This window comes from Ursus arctos, unplaced genomic scaffold (assembly GCF_023065955.2).
Source record: "Ursus arctos isolate Adak ecotype North America unplaced genomic scaffold, UrsArc2.0 scaffold_20, whole genome shotgun sequence".
Classification (NCBI taxonomy): domain Eukaryota; kingdom Metazoa; phylum Chordata; class Mammalia; order Carnivora; family Ursidae; genus Ursus; species Ursus arctos.
In genome coordinates, this window is record NW_026622875.1 from 35,242,989 (window position 1) to 35,260,410 (window position 17,422).

The following is a 17,422-nucleotide window of genomic DNA, read 5'->3' on the forward strand; positions in this document are numbered from 1 at the left end:
TGTAAACTAAGGATTTTATATGCAGAAAAAAATGACTATCAGGTACCAAACTGTTAACATGAAATAACTCAAGGAATATTGTTCCCATATACGTTTCCTGAAGTATGTTCTTGAGAGCAAGATTCAAAAAACCAAGATAATTTGAAAGACATTGTCATAGGACAAGTTCATCAGCATTAAATCTGTACTTATTTATAGTACTAAGTCTAAACGAAAGTTAAAGAAGAGAAGGTATTACGTTGTCAAAAGCCATATGATCTGACAATATAAATATGGATGAACCATTGAAAGGGGAGTGGGGAGAAAATTAGAATAGAATATGCCTCCCCCCAAATTTTTAAACTGTTTTCAGTAATCATAATTTGTAATGACAGTACTGGTATTGATATACTGCAACTGTTGTATGTATAATGGGGTATAAAGCAAATGAGTCATTATGGGATATCCTAACTCTATCATCTTCTATATCTCAATAACCAGAGAAATCACAGTGTAAAGGAGATACAAATGTAATATATAAAATGTTAAAACCCTGTAATCCTGAAATAGAATTAGTAATACTAATATAAACCTATGCAGTGTCTTGTACATGCATACATTTCCAAGCCCTTTCAACAGAAAAGAAGTATAAACAATGACCAACCCAATAACAGTGAGCATCTCTATCCATCAATTATAGTCTCAGATAAAATTTCCCAATAAAAGAAATCAGAGTCTCTTTAAATAGCTGTTTCCACTTCTGGGGACATGAAATACACATATGGCTAGGACACCTTAGTGTACAAGACAACAAGAAAACTATCAAACACTACTAGGATGATGTCAAAAGAGCTCAGGAGCCAAAACAAAGGGTCTCCCACTCGCCAAACATGGGGTAATTTTGGTAAGATAACAAATACAGTGGGGTTAGGTTGCCTGGGTGGCTCAGTCGGTTAAGCATCTGCCTTCTGCTCAGGTCATGATCCCAGGGTCCTGGGATCGAGTCACACCTCAGTCTCCTTTCTCAGTGGACAGCCTGTTTCTCCCTCTGCCTGCCACTCCCGCTGCTTGTACTCTCTCTCTCTGGCAAATAAATAAATAATTTAAAAAAAAAATACAATGGGTTAAAACACATAAAATAGATAACAAATGCCCCAAAATGACAGCATAATAAGCTTCTGAATTTCCTTCCTCCTACAGACACACTGAACGTACATCTGTACACAAAATAATTCCCTCTGAGAGAAACATAAAAACAAGAAATAATTTTTTTAAAAAGCTGAATGACTCTGACATACCAGGTAAATGAGAAAATCCCCACATGGAGAGAGATAGGAAAGGTGGGACACATAAACCATAAACACCACCTGAGATAAAGTGCCATACAATCAAGAGGGAACCCCTAACTCCCAGCATTGGAGAGTTTGGACTTAGTGCCCTCAACTAGGGCCCTCAAAACACCTACCTCTGAAAGCCAAGTCCTACAGGATTATAGCAAACAAAGGTAATTTTTAAATGGATGTAAGAATATATCAGATAAAGGGCTAGTAACCAAAATCTATAAAGAGCTTATCAAACTCCACACCCAAAGAACAAATAATCCAATTAAGAAATTGGCAGAAGACATGAACAATACATTTCTCCAAAGAAGACACAAATGGCCAACAGACACATGAAAAAATGCTGAACATCACTTGACATCAGGGAAATACAAATCAAAACCACAATGAGATACCACCTCACACCAGTCAGAATGGCTAAAATTAACAAGTCAGAAAATGACAGATGTTGACGAGGATGAAGAGAAAAGGGAACCCTCTTACACTGCTGGTGGGAATGCAAACTGATGAAGCCACTCTGGAAAACAGTATGGAGGTTCCTCAAAAAGTTAAAAATAGAGCTACCCTATGACCCAGCAATTGCAGTACTAGGTATTTATTTACCCCAAAGATACAAATGTAGTGATCCAAAGGGGCACGTGCAGCCCAATGTTTACAGCAGCAATGCCCACAATAGCTAAACTATGGAAAGAGCCCAGATGTCCATCGAGAGATGAATGAATAAAGAAGTGGTATATATATATATTTATATATATATATAATGGAATACTACTCAGCCATCCAAAAAAAATGAAATCATGCCATTTGCAACATCATGGATGGAACTAGAGGGTATTATGCTAAACGGAATAAGTCAATCAGAGAAAGACAATTTTCATATGATCTCACTCGTATGTGGAATTTAAGAAACAAAAGAGGCAAGTAGGGGAAGGGAGGGAAAAATAAAACAAGACGGAATCAGAGAGAGACAAACCATAAGAGACTCTTAATCATAGGAAACAAACTGAGGGTTGCTGGAGAGGAGCAGAGTGGGGAGATGGACATTAAGGAGGGCACATGATGTAATGAGCACTGGGTATTATATAAAACTGATGAATCACTGAACTCTGCCTCTGAAACTAATAATACACTATATGTCAATTAATTGAATTTAAATTTTAAAAAGTGAAAAAAAATGGGTGTAAGAACATCTCTATGGTTGTATATCCAGGTTCAGAAGAGAGGGAGCATGCAAAAATGCCCATCTCCTAGTTTCTCCCTGGAGCAGATAGGACTGCATACTTGCCCAGCTGCTACCTGAGGGTCCAGCTCCTAATCCACCTGCATCTAGATGCTCTCTATGATTCTTCACTTTGGGACGCTGACAGATCTTAGGACACCCTCAACTACTGGGAGCCACCAAGAACAAAGACAACAGCTTCAACAATCACGAAGACCTTAAACCCTCAAGATTCCACCAAAATCTGTTGGAACTAATGAATTCGGTAAAGTTGCAGGATACAAAGTCAATATACAAAAATCAGTTGTATTTCTATACACTGTTAATGAACTATCGGCAAGAGAAATTAAGAAAAACAATCCCATTTACAGTAGCATCAAAAAGAATAAAATACTTAGGAATAAATTTAACTGAGGAGGTACAAGACTTGTACACAAATAATGACAAAATATCGTTGAAAGAAATGGAAGAAGATCTGAACAAATTGAAAACTCCAACTACAGACTTGCCAAAGGAATTGAGGAAAACTGTTTAGACTAAATTCTCAGCTCTTACTGAAAGACAGGTACATGAGGAGTTAACCAAAGGGAGTAGATCCATAATAGGAACTCATGATCTGACCCCTTAGAGTACAAACTAGCAGCACTAGCATCAACTGGAAGCTTGTTAGAAATGCAGAATTCCACCCCATACCTACTGAATATGAATATACATGGTGTCAAGATCCCCAGGTGATTTCTCTATACATTGTCTTGATAAGCACTGTCTATACAGTTGGTATTCAGAGATGAGACAGACTTTTATTTGGTGAACACCAAATAAATAGCAGTGAGGATCCCTTGGCCAGACAGCAATTTGGATACTAATTAAACTTTGTCACAGGAAGTAGGAAAATAGATGAGGAAAGCAATCAAAGGGTTGATAAATAATGGATTATAGTAATACAGTTAAAGTAATAAAGTTGTCTGAAGGCCTGAGTTTGCAGAAATTCAATGAAACCATTGGAGTAATCACTCTCAAGACTTGTAATTCTTCTTATTGTAATTTAAGAAGCATCAGATGCACCTGCAAAAGTAAAGCCCTTGGTACTATTCCTGTGTGACCTCGCATAAGCCACTTCACCTCCCAACATTCTAGTCTCTCCAGCTGTAGAACAAGATTTACAACTTTCTTTAAGTAAAGGGATTGAGATTCTCATTTGGATGAAATTTATGCAAGTGCCGAGTATGATTATTATTTTAGCTGACAGATAAAAAGATTGTCATTTGTTTTTGAATGTGTTGTGAAGCAAAAGACACAAGGATGAAATTATGCCGACCGTCCTTTTTGTTTTGCCTGCTTATGGAGTTTGATTGAACTTGTCTGAATCCCATGATAAATATGCAACGTAACAAAAGATTAAATGAAAGACCATTTAATTACCTGAATCAGAGCTTGTAAAAATGTATATGTGTTCATGGCAGGGGGGAGAGGATTGCTGTAATTAGTACCCGGAATTTAGGAAAATTGTGTCTAGCAGGAAAATGTGTACATGTTTGGCAAAAATTGAGTGACGGGTCAAGAACTCTTCAAGCTAAGAAGATTATATCAACAGATGCATTCCCCATCTGCTCACTGAATGCACAAAAATTGAAATGGCATTTTTTTCTATCAATTGAAGTTCCAGTTATACTAAGAGGCCACGAATCATACCATGCCAATAGCCAAGACTGAAAAATGTAAAACATGAATAATAGAAGGCAAAAGTTGGCTACTTCGATGTGAAATAAAAGGTATTGTCAAAGACACGTTTTGGTCTTCCTTATGAAACTCACACTCCTGTTCCCAAAAGGCACAATGCAAAGACACACCAGAACAGCAAATCTGTGTTTCACCAAAAGGCACACAATCTAAATGTAAAAATTGGCAGTGCACAGTCTTATTGGGACAATTAGGGCACCAACACCACAAATGGATTTTTTTCAACTATGTAATAACACAATGGTTTTAAAATCTCCCCTTTGAAGTGATGGGGACGTCCATGAGACACTGAGATCATACAATACGTTCTTACCTGCTAGAGGTACAGTGATATTTACTTCTGTGTCTTGCAGTGCTATTTATGGGAGATTGGTGGAAGTTATTTAAGTGAATATGAAAATACCAGAAACTCATATTAAGAAAATAACCATGCAACTTATTATTCATTAAATTACTCATGTATCAACAAAGATTTATAAATGGTAGGATTTATGCAGGGACTACAGCTATTATAAAGAACAATTAAGACTAGTCATCCCTGCCCTCATCAGACCCCACATTGGTCCTCCTTATTCAATTGTGATCAACACCAAGCTGCACATTGTTATATTTTGGCTCACACATCCTTTATAGAGATTTCTCAATCCATCTGACTGCAATTACTCAAACCTTAGAATGGAAATACAGGAACGTAACATTTCTCAAAGCTCTGGTTATTGCTGTTACTATTTGTTACTGCAAAGATCTATGCAAGGTGACGCTAAAACTTGGAGACTCTGTTTGTTCCAAAATAATTATGTAAAAGCGTTGACAGCATGGGTTGTCTCTCCATGTTGAAGCTGAAGAGGAGTTACATAGATAACAGGCTTTTATTTTCTTTGGGCTAAATGTTTCCTGGGTCAGTATTCCCGACCATGAAAAAGTTTTCAATTAAGCTGTGTTGCATTATCAAATGCAGGTACTGGGATCAGTTGCATGGGGACCAAACTTTAACATCCATTATATTATTTAATCCTCACAACAAAGCATCTGTGGGCATATGATTGAGAGGAGGGTGAGAAGTAGCATCACATCAGTGGAGCAAATTAAACCTAAGAGGAAAAAACCAGGATCCTCTGGAAATGTAGGCAACAATGACTATTTCTAAGCCAACAGAAGTTCTGAGAAAACCTGGATATAGGCAAAATAGAAAAATTGTGGCAATTAGTGACTTCCTTCTTAGACCACTGTGTGGATTATCATGGGTAATTGACCAGTCTGTTGTCGCATGGGTGTTTCTATTCATGACAGAAGGTGCTACTCAACAAGACCAAATACACTGCCCCAAAACCTGCTAAACACCTAATAATTTGTGTGGTAAAATACATTTTACTGGAACAACAGAGGAGGGAAGGATCTTTAGACGCTCCGAAGTTTTGGATAGAAAACTGAACCACTTGGAAGCACAGATGGTGTTTTCAACACTTCTTTCTAGCAGTTGGGACTTTGGAAAGGATAGAGAAATCTTGGATGTGAACAATTGGCTCTGCAGATGGTGATGGTGAACTGGGTTGGCCAACAGTTTTAAATCCCAGACCGATGGGTTCTTATTCACAGGAGAATTAGAAGGAAGAGGAAGGAGAGGGAAAAGCAGATAAAGGAAATATGACTTAATACACAAGGAAGAGAAAAATGTGTATTAAGTTATGGTTTATTTATCTATTTTATCTTTATAAGTAGAAGTAATCAGAAGGCCACACCTAAAATAGCCAGCTAAGGTAGCAACCAGGGTACAAAAAGGTTTACCAAATTTCAACTGATGAAACAACTCTGAGTAACTTAAGTATGTCACTTGGTACTCAGAATATAGTCATGAGTTATGGGAGTCAGTAAATAGGCTCCACTAAAAAAATGTGATGGGGAGAGGCCTGGGTGGCTCAGTTGGTTAAGTGTCTGACTCTTGATCTCAGCTCAGGTCTTGATCTCAGGGTCAAAAAGGAAGGAAGGAAGGAAGGAAGGAAGGAAGGAAGGAAGGAAGGAAGGAAGGAAGGAAGGAAGGAAGGAAGGAAGGAACAATGAGATGGGGCTTGTTTTTTAGCAAATGCACATCTTCTTAGCATGCTATAAAAAAGCATTAAGTCTCACCACCCTTGGAAAGTAGAGACTGCATTCTTTGCTTTCCACATTTGATTAAGAAAAAGGTCTTCCCTGTTTTAGAATGAATTTTGTTAGCAAGGCCAGCAGAAAGCAGTAAGCAAAAGTGCAGTGAATCTTACCGCACTTTCTGTGCCAGGATGTTGTCACCTTCAGTGTCACCAGAATATCCACCTCCAGGAGATGCCATCTTTCCTTGTGACAGTTGCTTTTGTCCTTGTGAAGAGAGAGATCCCTTACCCAGCAGGGATTAATTTCCTCATGTAACTTTAATAAGGTGCAGGGGTGTGTCCTCAGTGACACAGTGACTGAATTCTTCCCTGATATACATTGATCATTACCCTTCAGAGCTAAAGAAAGCTCTATTTCCTTGGATTCTTTGCTGCTTTTAGTTCAAGCTAATATAGTGATTTTGTTTTCTGGAAATGTTAATGCTTGTTTACATTCCGGGAGCCAGTCAAGACTCTGGATTCCCACTCAAAGTTCATAACCTTAAAGTTACACGGTAAAGTTCGATGTTGACGACGAGGCCATCAAAAGGTATTTCACCCGTGGAAAAACACCTGTTTATTTTGAAATCTAGAAACAATAGTTCATCAGAAATATGTATGTTGACATATTGTCTGGCTCCAAATTCCCCTTGCTGCACAGTTTTTGTTGTTTTATTTGTATAATTTGATATGAGGAGATTTTGCTGTGCTTAATCAGTCTCTGACTTAGAGATGATGGTATTTACTTACTTGGTGTTGAATTAACATTTCAGATCTATTTTACACATGAAGCTACCTTTTTGTATCATCTGGGCTCCTCACAAATTCTGGCCACATTAGCAAAAATCTCTCAATGGTTAAGCAATATGTCCTTTCCCATGTGATAATATAATATAAGAGAAAGAGCATCAAACTTAGAAGGTCTGAATTCTAGGCCAAAGACCATCCATCATGAAATAAGGGACCTTCAAAATGTCATTTAACCTCTGAGCCTTAGTGTCCCCATTTTACAGGTGGGGAAATAATAATGTATCCCTACCTATCTTAGCACTGTTCATAGATCAAATAGAGAAAAAGGTACCTGAAAGCATACTGTACTATAAACTTACTCAAACATTTATTGAATAACATAATTATTGATGTGCCTAAAATGCAAAGTGGTTCTTCAAAGACTGTGTCTTTATCCACTCCTAATAAAAGTCCTATTGAAAGCATTTTACTGGGAGCTAATGTATCCCTGGTCAATTCGATACAGGAATGAAGCTTAGTCCACAGAAATGGATGGTCAATATATCCCTTCAAACATCTCATTTAGTGTCAGCCTTCTCTTCTGAAATTTTGATAGAATTGCTAATCACTTCAAGATGGAGCCCATGGGTGTATGTCTGCAGTGCCAAGATCCAGATCCTGATTTTAGTGTGATCCATGTACTTTAAATTTGAGGCTTGGCAGGTCATGAAATTAGACAACCTGCGGTGAAAATTTCAAAACACGTAGCATCTTTCTCAGATTCACTGTTTTGCTTCTTAAATGTGAGGCTCGGAGGTATCTTTTTATCGCCAGAAGTTTCAGATCTGCTGAAAAGCCTGGACAAGCATTCGATTGAGTCCCTCGAGTTCCATGCTAGCAGCAAGGCAGAAATACTTTTGGCCTGGCAATTTCAAGGCAGGTGTTACCAGTTGGTTGCCTGAACCATGGAAAAACCTCCTTCTGGCCTTTTTTAAATGTCTGTTTCAAGCGGCACTACCTCCCGATGGGCCTGCCAGGGAGAATTAGTTTCAGAACGCATTTGCAGGAAGTGGACTGAATTAAGCTGCTGGAGGAATTAGGAATGTATATGTCAATGTTGAAAAAAGTATGCCCAAAACAGCAATATTGGATCTGGCATCACTGAAGTTGAACTTGCCTTTTGTTTTGTTTTGTTTTTTGAGGATAGTCAATGGGTTCAGCTGCTTATATTGGAGTTTTACAACTCATGATAGTATACTCAAGTCATAGAAGGTCCTTTATAAAATACAGCCTTATAGCAATTGAAGGCAAAGTATTACAACATCGTGTTAGCGTTAACAAATCTCACCAAAGATTAGAAGATACATGTTTGTTCCTGCTTTCTGGGTTTCCTCACTTTGAAGAATGTAAACACTCCAGAAATGCTAGATTCAATCTTCTGGTGGTTTTCCATGGTTTAAAAAAAAGTGATGTGGTTGGTAAGAAAACAAATCCTCTGGCGAATTTTATTATTGGTTCTAAGTGTAAAATGAATAATGAAGACTCTTCAGTGGTTCTTGGGTGTTTGAAAGTTGTGTCTACTTGGAAAATCTCACAAAAGCTTGATGTCTTGCCTAGAAAAGTGAGTAAAGAACATACCACACAATTTATAATTCCACTAGGTTCCTGCTTCACTTTTCACCTGCAACACCCCCAAGCTCCCCACTGGGCTGATCTGTACCTAGCTGCCCACCAGATTTCTCTTATTTTGCTGTTTTCCCTCTTTCTGCAGACTCCTTCTCTCGCAAACCTGGTGTGGGTTCTTGTTCACGGCCTTCATCATCACTGAAGGCCAGTTTGCCCCTGAACCTACAATAAACATGGATCTCGACCAGAAGTGACAGCAGTGAGAGCTATCATTGGTTATCTACTCTGGACAGATGGTGTGCTGAGCGCTTTACATACAATACCCACCACTCCAAACTGGTTTTTGTGGTGTCCAGGATGATTTGTGTGCACCACTGTGTGACCCACTAACTCAGAGGAAGTAAAAGATACTGCCTGCATTTAAGAGATACCACAGATAATTGGCCCATGTCTCTTAATTTTGTTCAAGAACCCCGAGTCACTGATTAAGAATGCCAGACTATAAATGTCTGTCTAGGTTCCCTCAGAATAAGGATGGCTTTAGATCAGGGGCCCAACTTCTCCAGTCACCCCTTGGATTCGGCTGGAGTCAGAGGTGGAACAGCTTTTCAGACCTTCTTGCTGGGGAATCTCATTTCCCAGCCTCACTGCTCTGAAATCATTACCATGCACTCTGACTATTGCCTTCTGCTTTGCTTTATCCACACAGGTAACGACATTGACTCAGGAGGTCTCTCAGTTAGGTAAAGACATGAGGAATGTGATGCAACTTCTAGAAAACATTCTGTCACCCCAGCAGCCGTCGCGGTTCTGCTCTCTGCACTCCACATCTGTGTGTCCCTCCAGGGACAGCTTACAGACCAGGATGACCTGGAGTACGCACCAGCCCTGCCTACACTTGCAAGCAGGTGGCGCTGCTTATACTCAAGCACAACTCTGTCATGGTAATGTCACCTCAGACATTTGGAGTGTGGATCCCTCCTCTGTGGGGAGCAGCCCCCAGCGAACTGGAGCCCATGAGCCACATCCAGCAGACAGTGAACTTTATTCTCCAAACCTTGATTATTCACCTGCCCACTACCAGGTTGTCCAAGAAGGTCAACTGCAATTTTTAAGGTGCATCTCTCCGCGTTCGGATTCTACACTGACACCTCTGCAGTCCATTTCGGCGACTCTCTCGTCCTCTGCCTGCTCCTCCTCGGAAACATCCTTGCACCTGGTTCTCCCAAGCAGATCAGAGGAGGGCAGCTTCAGCCAGGGAGCCACAAGTTCCTTCAGTCTGGAAAACTTGCCAGGATCTTGGGACAGGGAAGGAGCGGCATCAATCTCTACGGAACCCTTGGAGAACTTTCCACTGGAAATTGTCACAAGCACAGCAGAAATGAAAGATAATAAAGCCATAAATGTATGATATTTGCGCACGTGCAGCAGCTGCCAGTTTCAAACCCACCATTGCATGACAGCTTTAGTTTGCCTTTTTTGCCTTGGGCAGTTGTGAAGACTGGGCAAAGCTGGGAGTCCTGCAGGAGAGCACGTGAGGAGCCAGCCAAAGGCAGAACCACGTCCGTACTGTAGCAAACACTTGCTAGATCCTTAGAAACATAGCAGAAACAGTTTCCTATACAGGTATTCACTTACTGGTCTGTTTGACAGACTTTTTAAAAGTCCAAAGACCCTGAGGGTCTGAGCAGCTAGAAGTCCCAGACAAAGAAATTGTGGATTCGTTTTGTCCTAGGTGACTTTTGTGAAGTGCAGCAAAGGTTTTTCCTGAGTGCCTGTTTGTCATTCCTGAACAATATCCATAGCACTGTTGGCCTCGGGAGTGCACAGCTCCTGCTGATCTATTTTTCTTTTTGTGAAGGCAAAGGGACAATTATCACTGCATGTCATCTCCTAGACAATCAGTCAAATAGAGCTGGTGGCCAGTGGTTAGCTATTGCACGTTATTTGCCATGTAAATGAACATGTCTTTATTTATCGAAAAAAAAAAAGAGAGGCTATTTTTATATCCTTGGTATGAAATATGTATTTAAACTATTTAAAATATTTATAAAGAAATGAATGTTTTCTTTTCATTTTGGTAAAAAAGAAAAAGCTTGCCGTTTTAACAAGAAATGCACTACTGTTATGTATAGTAGATCAAAAGTTATTTATTATTAAGAGGATGTAGTTTCAAAAGGAATCCCCCTTTTATCTGCATGCAGTTTGCAACAAATGTATCCTCACACTTCTGGATTACAAAAGAACAGTGAGGTCATATTTTATTAATGAAATAAAAACACGGACGGAGTGTCAAATATGTGGGCTCTGGCACGGTGGGGGGGGGGCACCTACTTGGGCTCTGCTGATTCACGCCAAACACCTGAATGAAGGCTGCCCCCACTGCGCTAGCATAAATGTCTCCTCCAGGCATCCCACTTTGTTGTTCAGGAGCCCCAAAACTGGTCTGTAGGATATGAGAGCACAACTACTTTAAGCCATTTTAACCTCAAAATGAGGGAGAGAAACTTGGCTGTATCCTTCCTCTGTGCTCTTCTTGCAGGAGAGGTTGTAGACCAGTGCAAATTCCAAAATGGAGCCAAGACTTCTGAGCAATGACTTGTGAGAGTGAAGCCAGCTTACCCTGGATCAGCGTTTTCATTTTTTTTTTCTGTAACGCTCTCAACAATGCTGGAAGTTATGAGGCGCAGGTGTTTTCATTCTCAGTTTGCAAAGAGATAAAAAGTCCCAGAGATTACATAGCTTGGATGCCGGAGATGGTCTAGAACCTATAATGTTCCCTGCATCTCAGCCAACATATAAATTCAGATGCTGGCGTGGCAATGATTTAAACACCTTCACTCAATTTTTATTTGGTATTTAAGAACATTTAGGGCCAAATCATCCCAGACATTCTTAGAAAACATCACATTTACATCCTCGTCCCCCTGTTCTTATTTTGCATCAGAAAGAATAAACAGTCTGAGAATTGTATCATTAAAAACATCTAAGCAAACCAAAACCTCTGATGTGTGAATCTTGTACCTAAAATTGGCTAGAGCAACAGAAAGAAATCCGTAAGAAAAAAGGAAACAGCACCTGTTTATCAGGCATGTTACTCAAGACAATGCGTCTACTTCTCCACCTCCAAAATTCAATCTCTCCTTACCTAAGTGAATGGGAAAATTGAGGCAAAGGCAACTTTCTAGATGTAGTGTATTTATGTTTGTACACATTCTCCCTTTTGCTCATCCTGACCTATATAAACATTTTTAGTACCATTCAAAAAGAACTAATTGGTGTTAGTGTGTGAATATTCTGGCAAACTAGCACAACTATTACTGATGCTAACAATCTTGACTGACATTCTGTTTTTTGAGTAGTGACTATGAACCAACAGATGTTTAGAAATTAACACATGTTGTATTTCCTCATATAATTGTCAAACAATGCTAAAAGTGACTATTATCCTCATTTGGTAAATGAATAATTGAGCCACAAACTTTTTTTAACTTGTCCAGTCACATTGTTTTAAATGATAAATCCAAAATCCCCATGGCCACTCTGGGTACCCCTCCCTTCATGTCCAAATCCATTCTTGTTGTCTTTTAAAACTTTACTAGTAATTACTTCCTTTTGAAATCTGTGACAGAATAAAATAAAATATTTAGTTTTTTTTTTTTTTAAAGGAAGCATACACATAGGACAAATTAGTTAAACTGTGAGGATTTGAGCAAGCCCCAGCAAAATGCCTGGAAACATGCCCATGTTTTTCCAGCCAGTGCCCCCTTCTCTCTATCTACTCGTAACGGCTGACTTTAGTTGGCGTAAGAATCAGATGCCTCCCTCAAAGGTCTGCAGCTGGACAAAAATGAATGAGCATCTGCAATGAGGGAGGGCTGCCATTGATTTCTTAGAGGAGGGCAACTGCCTCATCTGAATCAGTCCCAACCTGCTCCTTATTCACCTTTTCCCTCCTCATCATTCTGATCAACAGAACTGCCCCACATCCTGGGCAGCTCAGAATGACATGCTTTGCTTTGTTTGTTTATGTGTGCTGTGATATTATTCCAGGAAATGAGAATTCCAAGTTTTTCTAGATGTTTGGTTTTCTAAACATGATTGTAATGTAAGTAGCAGAAGCCCTTGTCTTCTTATCAGGGATGCATGTTTGGATCTCTACATTTTCCTCACCTACCCACTCTGCTGAAGAAGCCAAAACAGGGATCCAGAGGAAAGAAAAGCACTTATTTTCTTGGGCAAGCATATTTTCTTAAAAACAATATTGGGCACTAAAGTCTTCTTTGTAGCTCTAATTAAGAGAACCAGACGGATTAACAGGACGTTATTTTAATTCAACGTAAGAAATTTCTGGCAATGAAAGCCACTTACGAATGAAGTTTATTGCCTTGAGAGGTGGTAAAATCACTAATAAAGTGTCCTTTCAGAGGTTGCATACAAATGCGACAGAAATATTGTTTTCCAGAAGGGTTCTGCATTGGGTGTGAGGTTAGCAGCGTATGTGCGTCAGAATCACATGGGGTACCTGTTTAAACTTTGGATCTAGCTTCGACCGAGTGCCTTTGGGTGGGCCTGGAAATCTCCCACTTAGTGAACTTCCTGGGTGACTTATATACACTAAATATTGGGAAATGTTGGTCTGGAATCTGTAGTAGTACAAGACTGAGTCCTAGCTAATTTACAGCTAGGTGGACTAGCGTCTACATCCTGTTAAAGATAGGCCTGAGTCTATATTTGTGTAAGAGAGACCTAGGCAACCCCCACAACAGTAGTTTCAAACTTCCGTTCGAATGACCTATTTCCAGGGAAACTTAATAAAATAGAGACTTTAGGGACCTGATCCCTAAGATATGGGCTGAGTCCCAAGTGATTCTGATATAGATGTTCCAGGGATCAAACTCCAGAAATATTACCCTAAGCCGTGTAATCGTCCCTTGGATAATGAGGAGGTGGTTCTGTGGGAGGCAGACCAACTAGAATCAAACGAACTGAAATTGACTGTTATGTACAATACTATTTCCATAGCATTCCTAATACATCAATGACATTTTTTTCATGAAAATAATTGATCACTTTCTTCAACAGCGCTTTGAACATTCATTCATTACTTCAGCTAGTAATGGCTGAGTACCTACTATGTGCCGTGTACTGGTACCTCTTGCTTTGTAGTAGGTCTTTGTTCTCCTGTTTCATTTGAATTTTCTAGTAGGAAGAAAAAAGTGAAAATGCCTTTTGAAGCCTTCTAAACTGGTCAGTTCTTCCTGGATAGGGAGGAATCCTATTTGGATGTGAAGCAAGCCAACTACTTGGTTAGAGAATGACAGTTATTATGGATGACCCCTGTGTGAAATGGAACTGCTCATGTTAAGATTATGATTTTGTCCAGAGCAATGAACACAGCATGCTCCAAATAGTTCTTGCCATGGCTACTGCTTCTCATGAGGTGTAAGGTCGCCTTTATAAGACATCACCTTTACTGTAGACTTCTGTAACGCTCCAAAGGTCGTCTCCCCTTAGACCACCATCACCACTGAAAACAGAGCTTCAGAATCTGTGCAGTTGCAACAAAAGACTGTTCCCAACAGCTTTTCCTTTGCCTACTTCTTTCAGTTTATCCAAAGGCACACACTCCAAATAAATACTACGTCGAGAAAGGGGCAGGAGTTCTGGAGGGACACAAATGAGTGCTCGCCTCCAACCATTTTTCCTTACTCTGTGACCTTAGACAAGTTATTTAACACTTATGAGCCCCTGTTTCTTCATCTAAAAATCAAATATTAAAATATATCTAACTTGCAGAGTCTTTGTGAAGAGTCAATGAAGTAATTTGTGTGAAAGCACACTGCCTGACATATAGTGAATGCTAAGCAAATGTCAGTTGGTCTCCCTTGGCTCTCCTACTTCCTCTGCTTCCTCCCATCTCCCTCCCCCTTCCCTTCCTCATTCCTCCACCCCTCCTTATCCCACCTCTTCTTCCCCAGCTTCCTCCCTAGCTCTCCCTTTTTCTCCATTCTCCCCTCCCCTGACATCTCCATTCCCTCTCTCCCTCTCCCTTCTCTCTCCTTCTCCCTCCTTCTTCCCCTCCCCTAAGAGTCCCAGGCTAACTTCTAAAAAGTGAGCCCCCTTTGATATTTTCTCTACAGAGACCTCAATCTAGCTCTTACACGACATCACCTGCCATCTATTCCTTACAGTATTATCAATCAAGTCAACATTCATCTTTAAAAAAACTTATGGGGGAAGCACCAGGGAAAAAATACGCCATCTTTGCTCCTAGCCTTCTTACCCCCAACCTGTGTGGCTTCTGTTCTCTATCCAAATTTTAGTAATCAAAACCTTATTTTAAACTCTTTACAATTACAGAAAGATCCAGGAAATTTATTCACTAACATGAACATGTTTCATAAACATGTGTCTTTTTTTTTCCAATAAAGTTTCTCTACAGAAATTTGCTGTTGCCTCAGAAATCACACACACACAGACACACACACGCGTGTGTGTCTGTGTGTGTGTGTCACGCCCACTACCCTGGGACACAGAAGACCTGAGCACTGTCAGCCAAAAGCCTCAGAAAGTACCCTGTGGTAAGGGGCCTTACCCTGTTGCCCATAGCTCCTCTAACTGGAAGCAGAGATGAGGAAATGTCTGCCACTTCACACGGAACCTTCAAAGGTTCCCCTCGTTATCCCATAGAGAGAGTAGGTCCCACCAGAGGGAATAAGCTAAATGTCACTCCCTGCAGCTTGTGTCCTGAAAGAATCTGTTCCTTAGGTTGTAAAATTCAACAGAGCCCCGAATAAAGAGCTCACAAAAGACAGGACAGCCCAGTGAAGTAGAGACCAGCACATCTGCACCTGTTGTTCAAGGGAATTAAATAAAATGTATATTCTAGGAAAAATAGCTGGGTGGACAAAACGCTTCCTATGGGCTAAACTATGCCTCCGCAGACTATTTCTTTCTGCCTTAGTTTTTTCCCCCATGGAGATAAGAAGCTGGGAATGGGGTGGAATTTAATACTGAATTTAAGGCTCTGTTTTGGGTTGTGCTTTTGTCTTTGTTTTTTCAGTTGGTTTGGTAAAAATAGAACGTATATATGTGAAATATTTGAGTACAACAGAGAATAAAATGGGAGGAAGTGAACTTAAAAGAGAGTCCATGCTGGTTTTGTTTTGTTTTGTTTTGTTTTGTTTTGTTTTGTTTTGTTTGTTTGTTTTGTTTTTTTTGTAAGAAACCAGTATACTAACCAGTATAGCTTATTTAAGAATCCCCCCTGGGGTAAAGAGTGAATACTCTATCCCTTTGGTACTCTCAATTTCAGTAGTAAATTTTCTACCAATACTAAGGCTCCTGAACTCCAGCTGGCAGTTCATTCTCCACTCTGGTTTATTTGTCCTGAGAATTATTTCTGAGCTCAGCATGGAGGTCAATGTTAACTGCTGCTGAGGAAGGGCCTCAAACTCACCTCCATTTCTCAGGGAACACAGAGCCCTCTGAGTGGCTGCAGCTACATGCTAACACTCTCTGGTGTCTTTGGGGTCCCCTGCTGTGATTGGCAGTGATGTTCAGGAGCCCCCAGGTTGAAAGGCAGATTTCTGAAAGTTGCCATGGTAACCCATTGCCCAAAATGAGTCATGAGAGTCCCTGCTCTAGTCCAAGGACCTGTAGAACAAAATCAAATTGTCATCTCCAGCTTCTAGTACCCAAAAATATTTGAGCCCTAGACCTGAATCATTTAGTATACCTCTGGCTAACTTACAGAAAAACCATATCCACAGAAAAGAGCAGCATTTCTGACCCTTGGTTCTCAAAGTAAGGTCCTTGGAGCAGCAGCAGCTTCATCTGGGAGCTTGTTAAAAATGTAAAATCTTAGACCTCATCCCAGAGCTACGAAATCAGAGTCTGCATTATATCAAGATCCTCAGGTACATGCATTACAGTTTTATAGAAACACTTGGATAGACATTGGTTTGACTTGCCACCCATTAGAATCATCAGGGAAGCTTTCATAAACCAGATTCCTGGCCCTGGCCTCAGATTCTGATTTAGTTTGAGTGGGACCCAAGTACCAGTAATGTTTAAAACTCCCCAGGTAACTCCAGTATGCACCCAGGGTTGAAAAAACACTGCTCTAGAACAGTGGCTCTCAAAATGTGGTGCCCTGACCAGCACCATCAGCATTATCAGGAACTAGTTAGAAATGCAAATTCTCAGGTCCCACCCCAGACCTACAGAGTCAGAAACTGTGGGTGGGCCTGTCACCTGTCATAATTCTGATGCCTGTTAAAGTTTGAGACTACTATTGCTCTAGTCTACAGAGCAAAGGAACCAGCATGGGATAAAGCAGGTCATAAGCAGGAAGGAATTTGAATATAATAGTATTATATAGTAGATGTTTAATAAAAGATACACCAATATTGACCTTCTTCCAGGAGACTCATCATTTTCTATCTATTTCAAATATCCCTCTATATTTAAAACTATTCTAATAGGTGAATATGTCACTTTCTAATTAGAAAAGTCTCCTTACATTGCTATCTTTTCTATTTCTACAGTTTAGTCTAATGACATCCTTGTGAAAATTTTATTCTTAGGATGGCATTGGTGCATCTCAGTTTTATAAGACCTAGCTTGGTAAAAGAATGGTGTTGGTTACAACAGGAAGTCAA

At 40.0% G+C, this 17,422-nt stretch overlaps 1 protein-coding gene across 1 annotated transcript in view; it reads left to right on the plus strand.

The window, feature by feature from the left end:
- The window catches only part of KCNH8 (potassium voltage-gated channel subfamily H member 8), a 361,687-nt gene extending 351,520 nt beyond the window's left edge, over positions 1-10,167 (plus strand). Inside the window, exon 16 of the mRNA XM_026496942.4 lies at positions 9,466-10,167. Within this exon, the coding sequence (XP_026352727.2) occupies positions 9,466-10,167 (702 nt within the window). The remainder of the gene's footprint in view (positions 1-9,465) is intronic.
- The last annotated feature ends 7,255 nt before the right edge of the window (positions 10,168-17,422 follow it).